Source organism: Halictus rubicundus, chromosome 16 (genome assembly GCF_050948215.1).
Source record: "Halictus rubicundus isolate RS-2024b chromosome 16, iyHalRubi1_principal, whole genome shotgun sequence".
NCBI lineage: Eukaryota > Metazoa > Arthropoda > Insecta > Hymenoptera > Halictidae > Halictus > Halictus rubicundus.
This window is the reverse complement of record NC_135164.1, coordinates 1449471-1470899: the sequence shown is the minus strand read 5'-3', so window position 1 is coordinate 1470899 and position 21429 is coordinate 1449471. Positions and strand designations below refer to the sequence as shown.

The 21429-nt window shown below is 42.2% G+C and overlaps 1 protein-coding gene across 1 annotated transcript; it reads left to right on the top strand.

The window, feature by feature from the left end:
• The first annotated feature begins 18546 nt into the window (after positions 1-18546).
• LOC143362245 (uncharacterized) lies at positions 18547-19866 on the top strand. Its single transcript, XM_076802244.1, has one exon. The coding sequence runs from the start codon at positions 18547-18549 to the stop codon at positions 19864-19866; it is 1320 nt and encodes a 439-aa protein (XP_076658359.1).
• The last annotated feature ends 1563 nt before the right edge of the window (positions 19867-21429 follow it).

Sequence of the window (21429 nt, the reverse complement as noted above, 5' to 3'; positions counted from 1 at the left end):
GTATCGATTAATTTGTTTATATATAGTTGTTAACATTTATTTTGTTTTTGGTTTCCCTACCAACAAAAATTATTTACATAACAAATTGCTTCAGATTAAAGTAAATACTGAAAGAGATAACACGTCTTTTATTTGGAGAAATATATTACACTCCTACAATTTGGTGACCCCGACGTGATCCTTTTTAAGAAAGAAGGATGCCGCTTCATCATTCTCCAACAAGAATTGAAGGGAAATCAAATCAAGATCTTAGTACGGAGACGGATAAGGATTTGTTAGAAGAAGAATTACCTTCGACGAGTAAAACCAACAATTTAAGTCAAGTCAATGCAACATCAATGGTTAAACTTCCACCCTTTTGGAAAGAGAATCCGATATTGTGGTTTACCCAGATTGAGGCAGCCTTCGCAATTAGCAGAATCTCCTCTGACGATACCAAATACCGGTATACTATAGTTAATTTAGATACGACAGTTCTTCCTTTTGTTTCCGATATTTTAAATAATCCTCCAATTAAAGAAAAATATGAAACTCTTAAAACAAGAATTATTTCCTCGTTCGACGAATCAAGCGAGTCAAAATTAAGAAGATTAATTAGGGGAAATGAGATGATTAACGAAAAACCGTCAAATTTCTTACAAAAATTAAGAAATTTGGCAGGTGGTTTGTGTAGCGAGAGTGTTCTAAAAACATTATTTCTGGAACAACTACCAGAAAATGTTCGAGGAATTTTAGCCATTAGTGAAGTACAAGAGCTTTCCAAATTGGCTTATCAAGCTGATAAAATTGTAGAAGTAATAAAACCAAATAACATTTGTAACATTACTTCAAAAGAAAATTATACTTCTAATTCTTCACAGGAAGAAAAAAATCAGACATTAAATTCACAGATTCTGGAGTTACAAAAACAAATAGAAGTTTTAAATATTAATTTTCGAAGAAATAATTACAGAAATAGATCAAGATCTAGATTTTTTAGGAGAGATAGAAGCATTTCAAAGCCAAGATTTCGAAATGAAGAACCCTTATGTTATTATCATCAAAAATTTAGAGAAAATTCCTTTAAATGTAAAAAACCCTGTTCTTGGAGTGGAAAGGATAAAAGAGATCGATCAAATGAAAGGTTAGAGGAAAACTAAGAAAGCTGTCTGGAGTACAGACGATCCATGATAGCTCAAATGTTAATTATCGTCTGACGATTGCCGACAAGACGTCAGGTATGAGATATTTAATTGATACTGGTTCTGATATTTCGTTGTTACCAAGGAAAATGTTAAAAGGAAAGTTGACAGAAACAAATCTTATACTTTTTGCTGCAAATGGTTCTGAGATTAAAACATATGGTCAAAAATTAATTACCGTAAATTTGGGATTACGCAGAAATTTTACTTGGGAATTCATTGTAGCTGATGCCGTAATGCCGATTATAGGATCAGATTTTATAGGTCATTACGATCTATTAGTAGATTTAAATGGCAAAAGGGTTTTAGATAAAGAGACGAAATTACAATCATTTGGAATCTTGAAGCGAGTACATACAATTTCAATTTCAACAATAAATAATTCCTTTAAATATAATAAATTATTACAAGAATATATTGATATTACTAAACCGGTTAGGAAAGAGATTGTTAAAAAAAATGTTTATCATTATATTGTAACAAAAGGTCAACCGATAGCGGAAAAAGCTAGACGTTTGACACCTGAAAAATTTAAAATTGCCAAAGCAGAATTCGAAGAAATGATTCGGAAAGGAGTGTGTAGGCCATCATCCAGTCAATGGGCGAGTCCTTTACACATGGTTCCGAAGAAAAATGGGGAATGGCGACCGTGTGGAGATTATCGAAGATTAAATTCAATAACAATTCCGGATCGCTATCCTGTACCTCATATACAAGATTTTTCTTTTAAATTAGCAGGTGCAACAATTTTTTCAACCTTAGATCTTATTAAAGCCTATAATCAGATACCCATGGCACCCGAAGACATTCCCAAAACAGCAGTTATCACACCATTTGGATTATTTGAATTTTTAGCAATGCCATTTGGATTAAGAAATGCAGCACAAACATTTCAAAGATATTTAGACAATGTATTAAGAGGTTTGAATTTTTGTCATGGTTATATTGATGATATAATTATTGCGTCAAAAAACGAAGAAGAACATAAACAACATTTAAAGATAGTTTTTGAACGATTACGAAAATTCAAATTGTCAATAAATGTGAATAAATCGAGCTTTGGTGTTAAAGAAGTTAAATATTTAGGATATTTAATTAATACAGAAGGTATGAGACCTACCGAGGAAAAAGTTCAAGCATTAAAAGATTTTCCAATTCCAAAAGATAGGACAGAATTACGAAGATTTTTAGGAATAGTAAACTTTTATCGTCGTTTTATTCCTATGGCAGCAAAAATTCAAGCTCCTTTACATTCGTTACTTATTGGTGCAAAAAAGAAGGATAAAAGGTTAATTGAATGGACAGAAGAACAAAAAGTTGCTTTTAATAAAACGAAAGAACAATTAATCAATGCTATATTATTGGTACATCCAGTAGCAAACGCACGTTTAGCGCTAACTACAGATGCATCGGATACAGCAATGGGAGCTGTTTTAGAACAATACGTTGGTAAAAGCTGGCAACCATTAGCATTCTATTCAAAAAAATTTACGGAAACTCAACAAAAATACAGTACTTATGATCGAGAGCTTTTGGCGATATATTCTGCAATTAAATTTTTCCGATTTATGGTAGAAGGACGAGATTTAGTTGTGAAAACGGATCATAAACCATTGGTTTTTGCATTTAAACAGAAATCAGTTAAAGCTTCTCCTCGACAACTTCGACATTTAGATTTTATAGGTCAATTCACTACTGAATTAAGTTATGTTAAAGGGGACGAAAATGTAATTGCAGATGCCTTCTCAAGAGTTGAAGCAATTGAAATGCCTATTGTTGTAACCACAGAAGAATTAGCGGAAGCACAACAGGCAGATGAAGAATTAAAAAAGATAATTTCAGAAGGAAATTCGGCATTACAATTACAAAAATTGAGAGTTGGTAATACAAATCTTGTATTATATTGCAACATTTTAGAAGATAATATTCGACCTTATGTTCCGAAAATTCTAAGAATACGAATTTTAAAAATTGTACATAATTTATCACATCCTGGTAGTAGAGCTATGAAAAAGACATTGTCTCAAAGATTTGTCTGGCCGAATATGGCAAAAGATGCTGCAGAATGGGTGAGAACTTGTTTACCTTGTCAAAAGAGTAAAATCCATCGTCATCAGAAAAATTTGCCAGAACATATACCAGTACCTAAAGAAAGATTTAATCATGTACATATAGATCTTATTGGGCCACTTCCGACTGTTAACGGATATCGTTATTGTTTAACTATGATTGATAGATTTTCACGTTGGCCTGAAGCAATACCAATTAAGGAAATTTCAGCAGATACAATAACGAATACATTTTTCAATACATGGATTTCAAGATTTGGTACACCGTTATCTGTAACCACAGATAGAGGAAGTCAATTTGAATCACAAATTTTCAATGCACTATCAAAGATGGTTGGATTCAAGAAGATAAGAACAACTTCTTACCATCCTGCTTCAAATGGGATTGTAGAAAGATGGCATCGGTCACTGAAAACAGCGATTTATTGTCATGAAAAAGAAGATTGGACGAAGATTATACCGATTGTTCTTTTAGGATTAAGAACAGTATATAAAGAAAATTTAGGCTCATCAGCTGCAGAGATGTTATATGGACAAACTTTAAGATTACCCGGCGAATTCTTTTTGGAAGAAGAGATTCCGGTTGATCAAAGAATTTTTTTACAAGAATTGAGAGAACGCATGAAATTACTCAAGCCACATCAGACGATACATAATATTAAAAAAAAGGTATTTATACATAAGAATTTAAATTGTTGTACACATGTGTTTTTGAGAATAGATGCAGTCAAACCACCTTTAACACCACCGTACGAGGGTCCATTCGAGGTAATTGCAAGACCATCAGAGAAGGTTTTCACAATTAAAATTAATGGACAGTCGATCAATGTCAGTACTGAAAGATTGAAACCTGCCTACTTTGAAAATTCAGAACAAGATGAAAATTTAGAAGAAATTGCGGATACTTCTCCATTTTCCAATAAAGGACAACTTAAAACTTATCCTGGACCAAAAGAAAAAAAGAAAACAAGATTTGTAGAGTTCAATATTTAGAAAATATTGTCAAAACTCGGAGGGGAGTAATGTGGCGGTTGTAGATAATGTAGATTTCTGTATCGATTAATTTGTTTATATATAGTTGTTAACATTTATTTTGTTTTTGGTTTCCCTACCAACAAAAATTATTTACATAACAAATTGCTTCAGATTAAAGTAAATACTGAAAGAGATAACACGTCTTTTATTTGGAGAAATATATTACACTCCTACAACATGTCGATAGGCGTGACATCTAGTTATAACCTAGCGCAGCAACACGTCGGCAGACGTGACATCCCCCCCCTTGGGAAAATAATTTTTACTACGGGAAAAATTATTCTTCCTCGTCTGAATGGTAATTAAATGTCCTTCGCACTGGTTTATCGGGGCGGTTTGGTCTATTTAAATTTGGGGGCGTAGTGTTCTCGTCACTCGGGGATCTTATAACTATTGTAGGAAGTTCGTCACTCGTAGAGTTTGTGGACACTTCACTGGGGATACACTCTAACCTCTTTTGGGGGGAACTCTCACTAATTGTCTCTTCGTTTTTCTGTTTCAAGAACAGACAGAAGTGGGTGAGGGCACTCCATGATGCAGCAAGGAGCTGGATGCTCCATCCATAAGCCGCATGCAGTGCGATTCCGTTGAGGATGACGTTGACGGTGACCTTGATGAGGCGGACCACCATGTAGATTCCAATCAGCCCTGCGACCACGGATCCGAATTCGGTGAATCTTTCCCAGATTCGTTGCCCGGTCGATTCTGCTATTTTCTCTAATGTTGCTTTATCCATTAGGTTAAACAGCGATGCGGAGCCTTCGGCATAGCTTCTTCCGGAGGCACCCTGAGCAAGTGAATCAATCACTGCGGTCTTCTCAATTGGAAACATTATATGTTCGTTTAATTTGTTGATGTCGTCGGAGGAATATATTCCTCCGTTAGCCAGGTTCTGAGGGTCGACGTACTTCCATGCTGATTTTGTTAGCGGTTGGACAGGCGGAAACGGCATACTTTCGACAGGGTTTGGCATCAGTTTGAACCAGGTTCCGTGTAGTTTGTATGCCGGAGGTATCAGCTCGTTGCATTTGCGTTGGGTACCAACAGAGGTAAGTATATGGTTTCTAGGTGTTAGAAAATAAGATGTATTTCTGTATGTCACGGGGAGCTCTTCGTAACATTCTTCTGTCTTCCTCAGTGCGCAGTCTATTGGTGTACATTTGATGAGATGTATGACCTCTCCAGCTTGGACGGCCATGAAACCATGGTCCCTGGCAAGAGTCGTGGCTACTTCTGCTGGATCGATACGGATCGTAGCTATTGCATTCTCCAGGATTTGTTGTTCTAGTTTGCACTTTTGTTGAAGTACATCTCGATACATCGATACTACTTGGTTCTTCATATGGCGCTCGAGATATACGAATTTGGCGTTTACGTAGGTAAAGATGTCCAAATTATTCACTTGGATGGGTTCCATCTCCTTGAAACGTCCTTCCTTCTCTGTCTCCAGAATAAGAAGTTTCGGGTGCTCGGTCCTAATGAGGGTATAGCCGCACACGAATGTTCGGCTTGTGCTGGTCAGGGAGAATGCGGTCTCACCTGTTGTAACTGTGTAGATAGCTGCCCAGTTGGACTCTGGTGCTTTGGTACGTATCGATTTCCCATCGTAAAGGACGTGGTACTGGTTTAGTTGACATCTATCTGCAGGTAGACTGGTCCAGAATGTATATCCATCTTCAGAATCCAGGCAGGATTCTCTCTGGAGGTTGCATCTCTGGCCCGAAGGTAGGTAGATCTCGTTGGAAGTCAGCTTAAGGGGGCCGGCAGGCATTTGGCCTTGACTGTCACGCCAATTCTCGAACGGTCCTCGAACGGTCAGTAGGGAAAACTCATTGTGGAATGGTTAAAATTTTTTTTGTGGAACTACGTCGCGTCTACGAGATATCGGTAAAAAAGAATATATGCAATGCCGACTTGAGTAGTAGCAGAAGAGAGAAACGAAAATTGAGAGAGAAAGCTTGCGACTAGACATGGTTGCCACATATCATCGTTCGCCTCACTGTTGCCATGTCGTCAAACCCGTAAATGTACAAGCGTTTCGTGAAACTGATTCCTGCCTCATGAGCCCAATTCAGCCGACCAACACATGCTAACACATACATTGCCACGGGCGCGTAGATATACGCAGGACTTGTTGTCACATTACCTCTGCAGTTTTTCGCTAATATCTCTGAAATGAAACTCGAATGGCGGTCAGTGTATGCAAAAGCTAAGGAAATCATTTGATTTATATTAAATTGAATCAGTTTATTCTTAACATTATAATAATTTTATACATATTACCAGGACTTCTTGAAAATGAGCCGGAATTTACTTCCTGTCAGAAAGAAAATTATATTCAAATCTCATTTAAATGAAATTTAAAGCAACTCTTTTTATGCCACGAAGCGCATAAATGTAATAATATATTTATATTATTATATATATGTCTCATATTACGATATTATAAATTGTATATATATATAAATGTATATATCTTCTATGTCATGCCGTATTTGTTCTAGACTTCAAAAATTGGTGTGGCGCGACGGTAGCGTGCCAAGCTTTCACCCCGACGACCAGGGTTCAAATCCTGCCTACTAACGCATTTTTTTAAAATTTTATTATGTTTTATCATTATGTATTTATATTTTCAATCGATTAACACGCATAAAATTGCATTCTGAATTATAAATAGCATGTATTTATTTACTAACAACAAGATTATTTACTATTATTATATATTATTATTTATATAATAATTATATATTAAATTTTATAAATTTCCTGTGATTTTCCGGATTTCGAACAAGTTACTATTACGTTTGTGTGATGTGACATAAGTTCATCTACCTTTTCTTGAACAAATGCGGTCTTTTCTCCCTTATATGATATTATCCTTTCGAACGTTGACTGATACTGACATCCTGTCTGATCCGTAATTAGAATTGCGAGGTGATATTTTTTACTACTTTCCGATAATTTTCGGCGGCCTGCTATATTTTATTCCGCGCTTCTTCATTATGGACTTCAAGCTTCATGCATCAGTCATTTGTGTACCGAGGTCATTCCACGCGAAATCGGGCACATTTTCGAGTACTACTGTGGGATTTTGTTCAAATTTGAATATGTTGTAGTCTTTGGCGACCTATGAACAAATGTCAAAGGATTTCTCGATATCTTAAAAATTGTTGATTTTACATAGACGTGTTAAAAAAAGGATCACCCTTTCTTCATTACATTATAAAGTCAGAAAAGTAAAACCATAAAAGTATCTACTAAAAATGTTTCCCCTTCGTAATGACCCCTTTAGAAGGATGGAGAATTGAACATTGGCTTCACAATGAGCTGGAAAAGGACGCGGAGTGTCCCCGTTTCAGGTAGGTGAGTGGTGCGCTCCGCAATACCTGCAGACTTCGTTTACGACTAGACATGTGCGGGCCGCCCGGTATTCGGGTTCGGGTCGGGTCGCAGAAAGTCGGGCGGTCTCGATTCGGGCTACCCGAGAGTTTCGGGCTGCCTGCTCGACTTCGTCGGGCGGGTTCGGAATGAATCGGACAAGTTCGAGCGAGCGAGTTATCGCGATACCTGAGATTCAACTCTGCGTTCTTATGAAATACATAATGGCAATAATGATACTTCTTTCATAGCTTAATTAACGTAATTTTTAATATACTTGGTTTTTTTCATAATTACCGTAGGTATAATTGGCAAACATATGCATAATCTTTATTTGTATGAAAAATTTAAGAGACAATATTTCTGGCATTCTGACGAATTTGTTCCTCCGAATGAACTTGCATATGTATCGATAATGTCGTTAAAATATCCTTACGAAATTACATACAACTAGAACGTATGAGAATATGGTAAATTATGACAATTTTTTACATTTTGTGCTGTTTTCTCTTAAATTTTTCACGTGTAACGTGCATTATTTCGAAATCATATATCATTGTTACCATTATGTATTTCATAAGAACGCAGAGTTGAATCTCAGGTATCGCGATAACTCGCTCGCCCGAACTTGTCCGATTCATTCCGAACCCGCCCGACGAAGTCGAGCAGGCTTCCCGAAACTCTCGGGTAGCCCGAAACGCTCGGGCCGCCCGATGTGTCATGAAGTATCGCGCGCCCGACTTTCTGCGACCCGACCCGACGATTCGGGCGCCCGACAATCGGGCGGCCCGCACATCCCTATTTACGACTAAATGACCCTTTTTTTACCTCGAGAACTATGGGTCATCCCTGTTGTAGTAATGTTTCGGCTTTTATTCAAATTTTAATATATGTAGTGTTTAGTGACCGAATCTCAAAGTATTTTTCGATCTCTTATAAATTGTTGATTTTACAGACATTTCAAAAAACGTGTCGCCCTTTTTCCATTAAATTCTAAGACTAGAACTCCCAAATCGACGATATGACCTTCCAATAACGAATAAAATTTTTTTTATCTTTTATTCGTTATTTGAAATTTTTATTTAAACATATATATTGCAGACAGTACCTTGCAGACTGCAAAGCCGACAACATAAAATTCTGGTTTTGAAGTATATTTTATGAAACCCTAATTGTCAAGTAAATAATCACCACGTTCTCGTGGTTTTCATTGAGAAATGACACCTTTCTTGTAGAACATATTCAAGTCACATACAAACTCACATCTATACATAATCAATCAGAATTCTCCATTCTTCTGAAGGGTTCATTTTGAAGGGGAAATTTCAGGGAATGTGACCACATTTTTTCCAACATGTGAATCACTGGCTCATCATCGAAAAAAAACGTAAAAAAAAATTTGTTTACACTTTCCTACACTATAAAGTTACTTGTCATGGTCGAAAACATTATTTTACAACAGCCGTATCCTTTCTAAATTAAACAAAAAGGAGTGTAGCTGAAGTGGAGAAACAGTTCCGGTGATAATAATTCGCAAGCGAAGCCCGTTCATCGACAATGTACGCAGAAATTGCAAACTTCGCCTGTAATTTCTAAAAATAGTCCTCAAGCTGCAAAAAAGAAATTATTGCTAAACCTCTTCTACTGTCACATGGACAACAACATATTTCATTCTAGTTAGTTACTGGAATATAACGGATATTTCGAAGCAACCTGGCGTTACGAGACGCGTAGCGACACGTACAAGGGTCAGAAACCTTTCCAAATTGCCGCTTCAATGTTGCAACGAGCAGTTCATAAATGATCAATTGTCTTTGCCAAACGTTCAATACATGTCTGTACAGAGCCCAAATTTCGAATTTCCACCTCATCGGGGAGTAATTAACAATATTCGGCAGCATGATGCCGGTCGCGAGGCGTACGAAACAAGCCTGACGTTACGAGCCGCGTAGCGGCAAGTGCAAGGGTCAGAAACCTTTTCATATTATCGCTTCAATATTGCAATGAGCAGTTTATAAATGGTCAATTATGATTCCCAAAGGTTCAATACATGTCTGTACAGAGCCCAAATTTCGAATTTCCACCTCATCGGGGAGTAATTAACAATATTCGGCAGCATGATGCCGGTCGCGAGGCGTACGAAACAAGCCTGACGTTACGAGCCGCGTAGCGGCAAGTGCAAGGGTCAGAAACCTTTTCAAACTATCGCTTCAATATTGCAATGAGCAGTTTATAAATGGTCGATTGTGATTCCCAAAGGTTCAATACATGTCTGTACAGAGCCCAAATTTCGAATTTCCACCTCATCGGGGAGTAATTAACAATATTCGGCAGCATGCCGCCGGTCGCGAGGCGTACGAAACAAGCCTGACGTTACGAGCCGCGTAGCGGCAAGTGCAAGGGTCAGAAACCTTTTCATATTATCGCTTCAATATTGCAATGAGCAGTTTATAAATGGTCAATTATGATTCCCAAAGGTTCAATACATGTCTGTACAGAGCCCAAATTTCGAATTTCCACCTCATCGGGGAGTAATTAACAATATTCGGCAGCATGATGCCGGTCGCGAGGCGTACGAAACAAGCCTGACGTTACGAGCCGCGTAGCGGCAAGTGCAAGGGTCAGAAACCTTTTCAAACTATCGCTTCAATATTGCAATGAGCAGTTTATAAATGGTCGATTGTGATTCCCAAAGGTTCAATACATGTCTGTACAGAGCCCAAATTTCGAATTTCCACCTCATCGGGGAGTAATTAACAATATTCGGCAGCATGCCGCCGGTCGCGAGGCGTACGAAACAAGCCTGACGTTACGAGCCGCGTAGCGGCAAGTGCAAGGGTCAGAAACCTTTTCAAACTATCGCTTCAATATTGCAATGAGCAGTTTATAAATGGTCGATTGTGATTCCCAAAGGTTCAATACATGTCTGTACAGAGCCCAAATTTCGAATTTCCACCTCATCGGGGAGTAATTAACAATATTCGGCAGCATACATATCGTACATACGTAAACCTGTACTATCGATCTGCATTATCGACCGTATTCTATCGCAACGTACAGTGTTTGCCGCGGAGAGACCGTGGCGCTAGTAACCTGAACCGCAAAATTGTGCCTTTTTTTCTAGTCATTTTACGTCTTAAATAAGTAAGTAATCAATTAAAAATGCATACCACCGTGTTTGTACATGTCTTCGCTATGTCTGTATAGAGCCCTTTTTTCGATACGAACACTAAATCTCGCGAAATTAAGAGAATCTCTCAGCGGCAGCCATCTTGTGACGTCATACTTGCTTCAGAATTCGAATTTTCTGCCGAATATTGTTAATTACTCTGCGATGAGGTAGAAATTCAAAATTTGGGCTCTATACAGACATAAATTGGACTTTTAGGAAACACAAGTGACCACTTTTAAACTGCTCATTGCAATATTGAAGCGATAGTTTGAAAAGGTTTTTCCCCATGCATAAGCATATGGATTTCAAACCCTGCCGGCCCCCTTAACTGAGGCATAAAAATCTTTTAGGGTGATCCGGATGACTGCTTGGACCACCACGTCGGTCCATGTACCGAATGGATCGCTGTAGGTTGCCCCACTGCATGTGCCATCCTGCTGGACAGCACCAGCTAGGGCGATGCTCCTTGTTGAGGTACGGTTCGACATGAGACCGGCGATTTGTATGAATGGTGGCAGGTAGAGGATACCGGTGTCGTGCATTTGTTGACAGATTTCTCTGGGAGTATTCATGATATATTGCTGTCTCCCGTTCTGCACTATAGATACGTGGGAGTACATCCCGCAATGGTAGATCGTGCGGTCGATTTCTACTCGGCATTGGATGGTGGCCGTATCCTCGAATTCGGTAATCTGGAGCAGCTGGATTTTAGTTTCCTCGTTAGTTGGCATGGCGTCGGCGGTATCGCAGCTCGGTTTGTCGACGGTAGAAAAAGATGTGGTGTTGAGTGTGGGCCCACCACAGTCGTAGCCGATGAGGGCAGACGTCGTCTGGAGGACGGTGAGCGTGCAGAGAAGTACGATGTGTCCCTTCATGGTTGGCGATGTCGGAATTGACTGACGCTGTCGCAATTTGTTCGTCGTCTTATACCCACCGGAGGTGTTATTGGTGGGGGCGACGAAGGGGTGTTGTTTCACCTGGATTAGTTCGGGTGGGGGGTGGGGATGGTGGCGAGTTTCAAGGAACAGTCGCGGCAGTCTGCTATTGGGGTGACGCGGCATATTTCCTTCCCACATTCGTGGCATTTGTTCTTCATTGTTTCCTGAATGGTGTGGATGTGAAACACCTCCAGGATCTGGTGCACCCTGCTGCACCGCTCGCAGAGCTCGTCTCCCTCGCTTGTCGTGTGTAGGGTGCCCTGATAGCACCTTATGCGCAGGAACCTGTTCAGATAGATCAGGCGCTTCTGTTCCGACGTTTTCCTGGGTCTGGCTAAGCGACACATTTTGATGGTTGTCGTTGCTGGAATGGCCCGTCAGTTTTTCGGGTGCCGTTTTATATCCAACCTTATCGGTAAATTTTTGGCCGGGCACGGGAGGGGGTTGGCGCGTCATCGCCCTTACTAGGAATATTCCATGGTTCTTATTTCTTGTTTGGCCCACAGGCGTATCCGGTCCCACCAGCGTTGAATTTATATTAAGATTATCAGATCTAGCGGATGTCGCGTCTAACGTAACCGAATCGGGTTCTTTGATTATCGCTTCTAGTGTAATCGGATTCGCTTTCTTCGCGTGCTTAATTTTATTCGTATGAACGACTCGGGTTCCTCTCTTAAAGTCTAAGCGGACGTTGTTATCGCCTAAACATTCCAGTATCTTGAACGGACCGATATACTCGTCGTCAAATTTCCCTTTACGCGGTTCTTTCAGAAGGAAAACGCTATCTCCCACGGAAAAGGTTCTGGTACTGAGTTTCCTGTCGTAGTATGATTTAGAACGGATTTTCGCAGCTTTCAGGTTCTCGCGGGCTTGGCCAATGGTTCCTAATAATTTATCTTGGAGGTTTGACAGATAATTTGCGTAGGATTCGTCCGAGGAATCGTACTTCTGGGCGTCAGCCGAAGGGGTTCTTGCCAGCGAGCCGAAAACTAGCTCGTGAGGCGTGAACAGCGTTCCTTCGTGAACACTGGTGTTGTAACTGAAGGTCGCGTAAGGCAACCATTCATCCCAGTTTCTTTTATTAATGAATTGTTTTAGGTACTCGGTTAGTACGTGGTGGGAGCGTTCGATGGAACCGTTACTTTGCGGATGATATGCCGTTGTTTTAAACTGCGTGATTTTGAATTTCTTGGCAATACTTCTCATCAGTGAACTTAGAAAATTGGTTCCTCGATCGGTGAGGATTGCCTTAGGTGCGCCGAATCGACAGATAAAATGTTTTATAAATGCGTCGGCGGTGTCTATCGCAGTGGCGGACTCGATTGGGATTGCGAGGGAGTATTTTGTGAGGAGGTCTTGGATAGTGAGTATATTGTTGAACCCGTTAAGGGATGTGGGAAGGGGGCCGACAATGTCCATGGAAACCTTGTCGAAGGCCTTGCCGGGGGTGTCTGTTAATGTCATGGGTTGTCGTGTTTTGACTCTGTCCAATTTCTTCCTTTGGCATGATATGCAGCTGTTAACAAAGTTCTGAACTTCTCGCTTCAACGTGGGCCAATAATAATTTTCGCGGATACGTCTATAGGTTTTCGTAATGCCTTTATGTCCGGCGAAAGCTGATACGTGATTTTCTGTTATAATGTCTTCGCGTCTGTCTGTCGCGGGGATTGTAACTTCGTGAGAACAGCAGAAAATTTGTACATTGGTCGTCGAAAAGAATTCTAACAATAAATTTTTGAGAGAGGGCCAAGACACGTCTTCTACTGCTGATTTAGATATGCTAAATGTTGATAATTGAAGCTCCGTTATGACGTCGAGTAATGATCGGATGCATTCGATTACGTCCTCGTAGGAAGCTGAGTAGAGAGCGGATTGTTTAACTGGGAGTAAGATTAATTTCTTCGAATTGTAATTTAAAACTTTAGCACGGTGAAGCGTAGTGTCTTTGAGGAGAGGAATTTTGTTGTTCAGGGTCAGATCTATGGTTCCAGTGTCGAGGGGATGTCCGTCGAGTGTGATGAAGCCTACCAAATTGTCATTTCGCATAATTAATCGGTCTCTGGTATAAATTAAAGTTCGCCTGTGCGTCATAGTCGTCGGTGTGTTTAGAGGCTCGGAAACGTCCTCGTCGCTGTCTTCGTCTTCGTCGGTCATTGAGTCGGTCGGCGATGGGGGGGTGTTATTGGACGAAACGGGAGTGGGAGGAATTCCGCGTGGTAACGGGGTTGGAGTGGTGTCGCGGGGCGTTGGTCTTGGAGGAGGGGCGCGCTGTAGGCGTAAGGGAAAGCTAGGAAGTGGAAGGACAGGGGTCGGAGAAAGACGAGGTTCCGGAGATAAGGAACGTGATGGCGGCTCGGGTGTGCTGATTAGTTGGCGATTCTGAGAGGCGGGCGCGGTCGAATGGCTATCGGCCTTTGCGGATCGGGTAGGAATGGCGTCGAAAATAGCGGATTCTGAGGAATCGGATAGAGGCAACATTGATACGGGGTTTCGAGACAACGCGTCTGCATTTAAATTTGTCTTACCGGTTTTGTACGTTACACGGTAATCATACTCGGCTAATTTTAATCGCCAACGCAGAAGGCGTGACGTAGGATCCTTGACTGAGTTGACCCAGACTAAGGGTTGGTGATCGGTGATTAAGTTGAATTTGTGTCCGTAAACGTACGGTCTGAAATGCTGTACGCAGTAAACTATGGCGAGGCATTCCTTTTCGATAGTTGAGTAATTTAGCTCTGCCCCATGTAGTAACCGAGACGCGTATGCGATAGGTCGATCTTTCCCTGGCTCGCCTTGGCTAAGAACTCCTCCTATGGCATAGCCTGACGCGTCGGTAGTGATGTTGAATTCACGAGAGAAATCCGGATATTGCAATAAAGGTTCTGTTGTCAAAATTTCACGCAAGGTGTTAAAAGCGGACTCCTGTTCAGAACCCCATTCGAACTTCTTTTCCTTTTTCAATAGGATAGTCAGTGGTTTAGAAATTTGCGAAAACTGGTTTATGAATCGGCGGTAGTAGCCCGCGAGCCCTAAAAATTCGCGGACGCTCTTAACATTTTTGGGGCGAGGAAACTCTTTAACCGCTATTATCTTTTTAGGACACGGTTTTACTCCGTCTTCCCCGATGACGTGGCCAAGGTATGCGACTTCGCGGTGCAAGAGCCCACACTTTGAGGGTTGTAATTTCAAATTTGCTCGTCGCAACCTGCCAGCGAGCTTCTCGAATTTTATTTTGTGCTCGGTAAGACTTCGAGCATATATGACGATATCGTCCAGGTACACGAATAATTCCGTGCCCTGGAGTCCTGTTAGAATATTATCCATTAACCGCTGGAAGGTGGCGGGGGCGTTACGGAGACCGAAGGGCATTCTTTTAAATTCGTAGTGCCCATACGGCGTGGAAAATGCCGTCTTGGCCGCGTCCTCGGGTTCCATGCCGATCTGATGAAACCCGTTCGCGAGATCGAAGACGCTGAAGTATTTTGCGCTCCCGAGCTGGTCCAAGATCTCTAGTATGCTTGGCAGAGGGTATGCGTCTGGGATCGATTTTTCATTTAGCGCACGGAAATCGATTACCATACGCCAGCGCTTGTTGCCGTGCTCGTCCGGCTTTTTAGGAACAATCCACAAGGGGCTGTTGTACGGAGACACGGAAGGAGTAACAATTTCGCTTTCCAAAAGTTCCTTCATTTGCTTATCTATCTCTTCCTTGTGGATTGGTGGATATCTATACTGTTTTACATGAACCGGCATCTGATCTGTCGTTACGATTTTATGGCGTACGGCGTTCGTTTTTCCCAGGCGATCTCCTGGGAGATGGAAGAGATCGTGGTGATCTCGAATTAAATTTTCGACGTGATGCTTCTCGTCCTCGCCGAGGTGACCAGTGCTTATTATGCCTGATATCTCCTCGATTCGCGAGGCGGGAGAGCGTGAATTGGAAGAACCAGTGGATATAGAAGATATGGTAGAGCTCGTGTTCGAGTTGGAATTAGAATAGAGATTGGAGTTTGCATTTGAATTTAGCGGAATAGGGGGTTGAATGGACTCCGCGGATTCCACGATTTCTTCCACCTCCTCCAGCTCCATGATCGGCATGGGGAGATTGATATCGGATTCTGTCGTGTTGATAACCTTAATAAAGATTTTTCCGTCGGAGATGCGGGCGAGGCAATGCGGGACGAGTACACCGGTCGTTAGCTCGCACCTCGGTACGTAGCCGAATTCGGGGCCGGTGGCGAGTATCGCAATGCACGCAGAAGATCGTGCCTTAATGTGACACGTGTTTAAGTTAATGAAGGGTATGTCTTTCCCCTTCCACGAAACGCAGTGTCGGACATATGAAATTTCCGCGCCTTTCGCGAGAAATGCTGATCCCAGTATTCCGTCGGTAGGAATTGGGAATGCGTCCGGCACGACGTGAAATTCTATTTCGGTCTCGTCGACCGTCAACATCGCGGAGCCAAGAGTCGATACGTGCCCTTCCGTGATACCGGATATATTTACAGCGTTATTGGTATTGATTGACACGCCGGGTTTTAGTAGCGAGATCTTAATTATGTTCGGTTCAGCTCCGGTATCTACCATTAAGTTCGCTTCGTCGCGAAGCTCGGGACAAGCGACCCGGACGTGGGGCACGGTGGTATCGGACCTTAGTTCGATTCGGGAGATGGCTCGCGGTTCTCCCTGGGCTCCTCTTGGCTTATTGCTCGAACTCGGTGTGGGTCGCGGGGACTCGTTTCCTCCCGTCGGGGACCCGAAGCAGATGGGAGGTTTCGTCCGTTTCCCGACTGGTTTCCACGGATGCGATTATTATACTCGCGCTTCCTGCACTCATGAATGTCATGACCCGCGTTCTTACAGTAGTTGCAGGATTTAGCGGGTGAGCGCGGTGCGACTTCCGGTCTATGTGAGTCATGGTGGGGCGGCATATACGCATCGCGGGATCGAGGGTTATCGCGCGTGATATCGTTTCGGATGGCACGCGAATCGTGTCGCGTTGCGTAGGGGGACTGATATCGGTATCTGTCCGGCGTCGGGCTTCTGTTACGATTCGCGTTATCATTATCGCGATAGGGCGAATAGAATCGCTCAGGGCGGCGGTAATCCGATCGCTGATTATAACGCGAGGACAAGTGTGAGGTGTCGTCGTTACCAGCCTTATCGGTTCCGGATTCGGTGAATCGCACCTGTCGCTCTGGGCGGTCGTAGCGGATTTTGTCGATTTCCGCTTCCTTGTGGAATTCGATGGCCTCGTCGAAAACGCGGTTCAACGGGGCGTTGCGGTACGTGCGCATTCCGGATCGGAGGTTTGGTATTAGACCGCTTATGAAGCTATCGCGTGTCAATGCGTCTACGTCAGCAACGTTGGGACGCGATCTGTCGCAATCTAGTATTGCGGCTCGGAGGTCTTTCACGCGGCTAATGAAATCGAGGATGTGCTCGTTCGATTTCATATATATGTTGGTCATTTCGCCGCGGTAATGATCAACTGAGTGTCGCGGTCCTAGCACATCTTTAAGGCGATTGCAGATGTGGGCGACGGTGTCTAGGTGTTCGTCTTCTACAGCTGTGTAGGCGCGACCGCGTAATTTTGTAATTATCAATTTAGCCAAGGTTTGCTCGGCTTGGGTCGGCACGAGGTCACGGGCGCGACGACAAGTGCGTACGAATTGTAACACGGGCATGTTATTCCCGTCGAACGTGGGGATCGAGTCTATAGCGGCTTTCATCGTGTAGCTCGCGCTTTCTGACGGCATTTCGGGTTGACCGTGGCTTGTGCCGGGAAGATTACGACTCGCGTCTTCGTCCGGAATTGGTATAGGTCGCGGCGTCACGCGGTGGTCGTCGAGGGCCTTAGTATCTCCTTGCAACTGGGAGATTTGTGCGCGGAGACTCGCGTTATCCGAAAGGGCGTCGCGGAGGGAGTCGCGGTCTTTCCGGTACTTCTGTTTTGCCTGCTCGGCATCGACGAGAAATTGTGATCTTTCCGCTTCAAAAGCAACTGCTTCTTCGCGGAGTCTACGCTCTTTCTCGCGGAGTTGACTCTGTAGCATTTTAATTTCATCTTCGGACATTTTCGATGAGTTATTGCGAAGATTTCCTGCGGGACCGTCTGGAGTTTTTAACATTTTGAACCGTGGTGGTTGAGATCCCACCGCTGCCACCAATTTGTTACGTCCCGCGGTTGGTTACACGATGGTAAAGACGCTTCGCGATTTTACCGCGGAGAGACGCTTCAAAATTACAACCATTTGGCTCACTCGACTCGTACGTTCGAAGTCTAGCCGGGTCCACGGTTCCACATAAATATGTAGATATGCTACTCACCAACAGTCCTGGACAGATTGCAAGAAACAGAGGCAGATGGGGCAGCCGTGATCCCTCGGATTGGCTACGGAGAATGGGTCGGTGTCCTTGTCCCTCTTAGGTCGATCTCTCTCTCTCTCTCTCTCCCTGGAGATTGGTCCTGATGCTGCGCGGCCGCGAGATGGTGCGGACGTTCGCCGAATGGATTGGATTGTTAGACACGAGAGGGCGAGATAACTGGCGTGATTAGTGTTTAGGACGCTGTTTACAGATTTTGTTGGAAGATGTAGGTAGGTGGGAAGTTGTAGGGCTGTTTGCAGATTTTGCAGGAAGATATAGGTCATTATTTAACACAGTGGATACAAAAGTTTCTATCGGAACCGCGGTATCAAATCAAAGTGTTCGAGGATATAGAAAACCCCGAGGCCTGGGCCCCTGGGGCCTCAGGTAAAAGCAAAGCCACGATGGCTAACAAGAAAAAAATGGAGACACCGACAACCACCAAAAGACAGAGATCGGAAACAGAGGTAAGAGACCCAAAATACAAAGAGGAAGACACCATTTCCAACAAAAGAAAACGCGAAAATATCATAAACCAATATCCAGCCTCCCATAGGGGCCCTGCGTATGTGACGGCCATTTTTAACAACAGTGCCAGAAAACCAAGAAACTCCCAAAACGCTCTCATGTTAGCCAAAATACTTAATAAGAGCCATGAAGGAGTCGAAGAAATTAAAAACGAAGGATATGGGAAATTTAATATTAAATTTAAAACAGGAAACCATGCTAATCAATTTGTAAAAACGGAAAACAAGGATCTACAGGAAATTAAAGTATTCATCCCCAAATTCCGTATTACAAGAAAAGGCCTCATCAAGGGCTTTTCCACAGATTGCGAAATAGGAGACATTAAGAAATATACAGATTCCCCAGTACCCATTCTAGAAGCCAGAAGATTGAATCGCAAAACAAGAAATCTACAAACAGGATTATGGGAATGGAAACCCAGTGAATCCATAGTTATTACCTTTGAGGGCACAAATCTTCCAGACTACATCAAACTTTACAATTTGATCCACACTCCAGTAGAACTATACATTGAACCCCTTAAAATTTGTTATAACTGCTTCAAGACAGGACATACGACAAAATTCTGCCGTAGCGAACAGATATGCAAAAACTGCGGAAACCCAGGACACAATCTCTCGGACTGTCCAACAACAGATGCACCAACATGTGCACATTGTCGAGAGTCACACCAGACTTTACACCCAAGCTGCTCAACGTTTCAAACAACCAAAGAAATAAACAAGCAAATGTCGCTACTAAATATAAGCTTTTACGAAGCAAAACAAATAGTAACTAGAACCAACCCAGAAATAAAGTCAAAAAGTGTACAAAACAACAAGGAAAACTATCCCCCCCTACGTTCTCAATCTCAAAATCACATCTTGCAACTCAAGGCAATCGGAGGACAACAGGCACCCGCCTCGTCATCAACTCCCACAAAAGCATGGACACAATCAACCACAGAAAACAACTATTTACGCAAAGTAACCACCACTGCACCAGTACAACAACAAAGACCAATATACAACCCACACGGTAACAACCCAGAAATTAGACAGAACTCATCTCCATCTATCATACGCACAACAACGATAACCAAAAAAACATCCAATCCCCCTAATACAGTAGTCCTCACACATTCTCCTCCTAACACAAAACCATCCCCAGTAATCAAGCAATATAAACCAGCCCCTTCCACATCCTCAAAACCATAAACAAATAAATTCAAATCCTATACACAAGGACACTATAAAATGGAAAACAATCTGCACATTCTATTCTGGAACTGCAGAAGTATTCAACAAAAGAAAATGGAAATAACCCACCTAGCAAAGGAGACAGATATTATCATCTGCGTGGAAACCTGGCTTAGACCAGATACCGAATTCCAACTAACAGGATTCCACTCCATAAGAAAAGACCGACAACAAAGAAAAGGCGGAGGTATAGCAATATTCATTGCCAAACACTTAAAATACACTCCCCTCCCAAACCTAGTAATAGCAGACGGCCATACAGAAACATGTTGCTTTCAAATAACAAACCTCTCAGAAAAAATCACAATAGCAGCATGCTACAGACCACCAGATAACAGAATATCAGAATCGCACTGGAACACCCTAATCCAATCTCTAAAAGACACAGGACCGTTTCTCATCATGGGAGATTTCAATGCCCATCATACAGAATGGAACTGCGACCAAACAAACGCCCAGGGAAGAACACTTATACAAATTTTAGAAAAAGAAAATATAGACATAATCAACCATCACACATCATCTCACATCGACGCAAGGAATGGCACGTACAACAACCTCGATCTCGTACTATCACATGGCAGTATAGGAGAAGAAACAACAGTAACACAGGAAGAAGAACCCTTTGCCTCAGACCATTTCCCACTACACGTAACGATAAACGTAACAAAGAATATCTACAGACCAAAGAACAATAGATTATCTTCACAGAGAACCAACTGGGAACAATACACAAACCTAATAGATCACTACTTAGACACCTCCACTCTGCCTTTGAACACTCCCACAATAGATAAATACAATCACTTCGTCCAGGGCATGACACAAGCAGTCCTCATGAGTACTCCGAAGAGAAAGCCAGTAAACACATACGTCCACAGAAATCCTGTATCGTGGTGGGATCCTGAGTGTGACAGGGCAGTCAGACTTAGGAAGGCTCTCTTTAAGACATGGCAATATCAGTCAACCACCAGCAATTGGTATCTCTACAAAAGACAAGTAGCAGTAACAAAAAAACTATTAAAAAAGAAAAAAAGAGAAAGCTTTCGAAGCTTTGCCGCAAACCTTTCTCATAGGACATCACCGACATACATCTGGAACCATATTAGAATCCTGAAAAACAAATGGACATCAACTAAGAAAAAAGAGTATATAAACGCCAATATTATCAAGGAAAAAATCAACCTAGCTGCAGACAAACTCTCCCCTCCCTGGGTTCCGATCAACCCTACCATGAACGTGGTAGTAAATCCAAACACATTTCTTGATTCACCTTTCGACCTCATCGAACTCAACTCAGCCATCGACCGATCCAATCCTGACTCCTCTCCTGGGCTTGATGGAATCGACTATAAAATGATAAAAAACTTATCAATCAAATCAAGACTCGTATTACTTGACATATACAATGAAGTATACACAACTCACCGTATACCAGAAGACTGGACCCAAACCCAGGTCCTTTTCATAAAAAAGTCGGATAACCTAAACTACAGACCTATCTCGCTCACGTCTTGCATG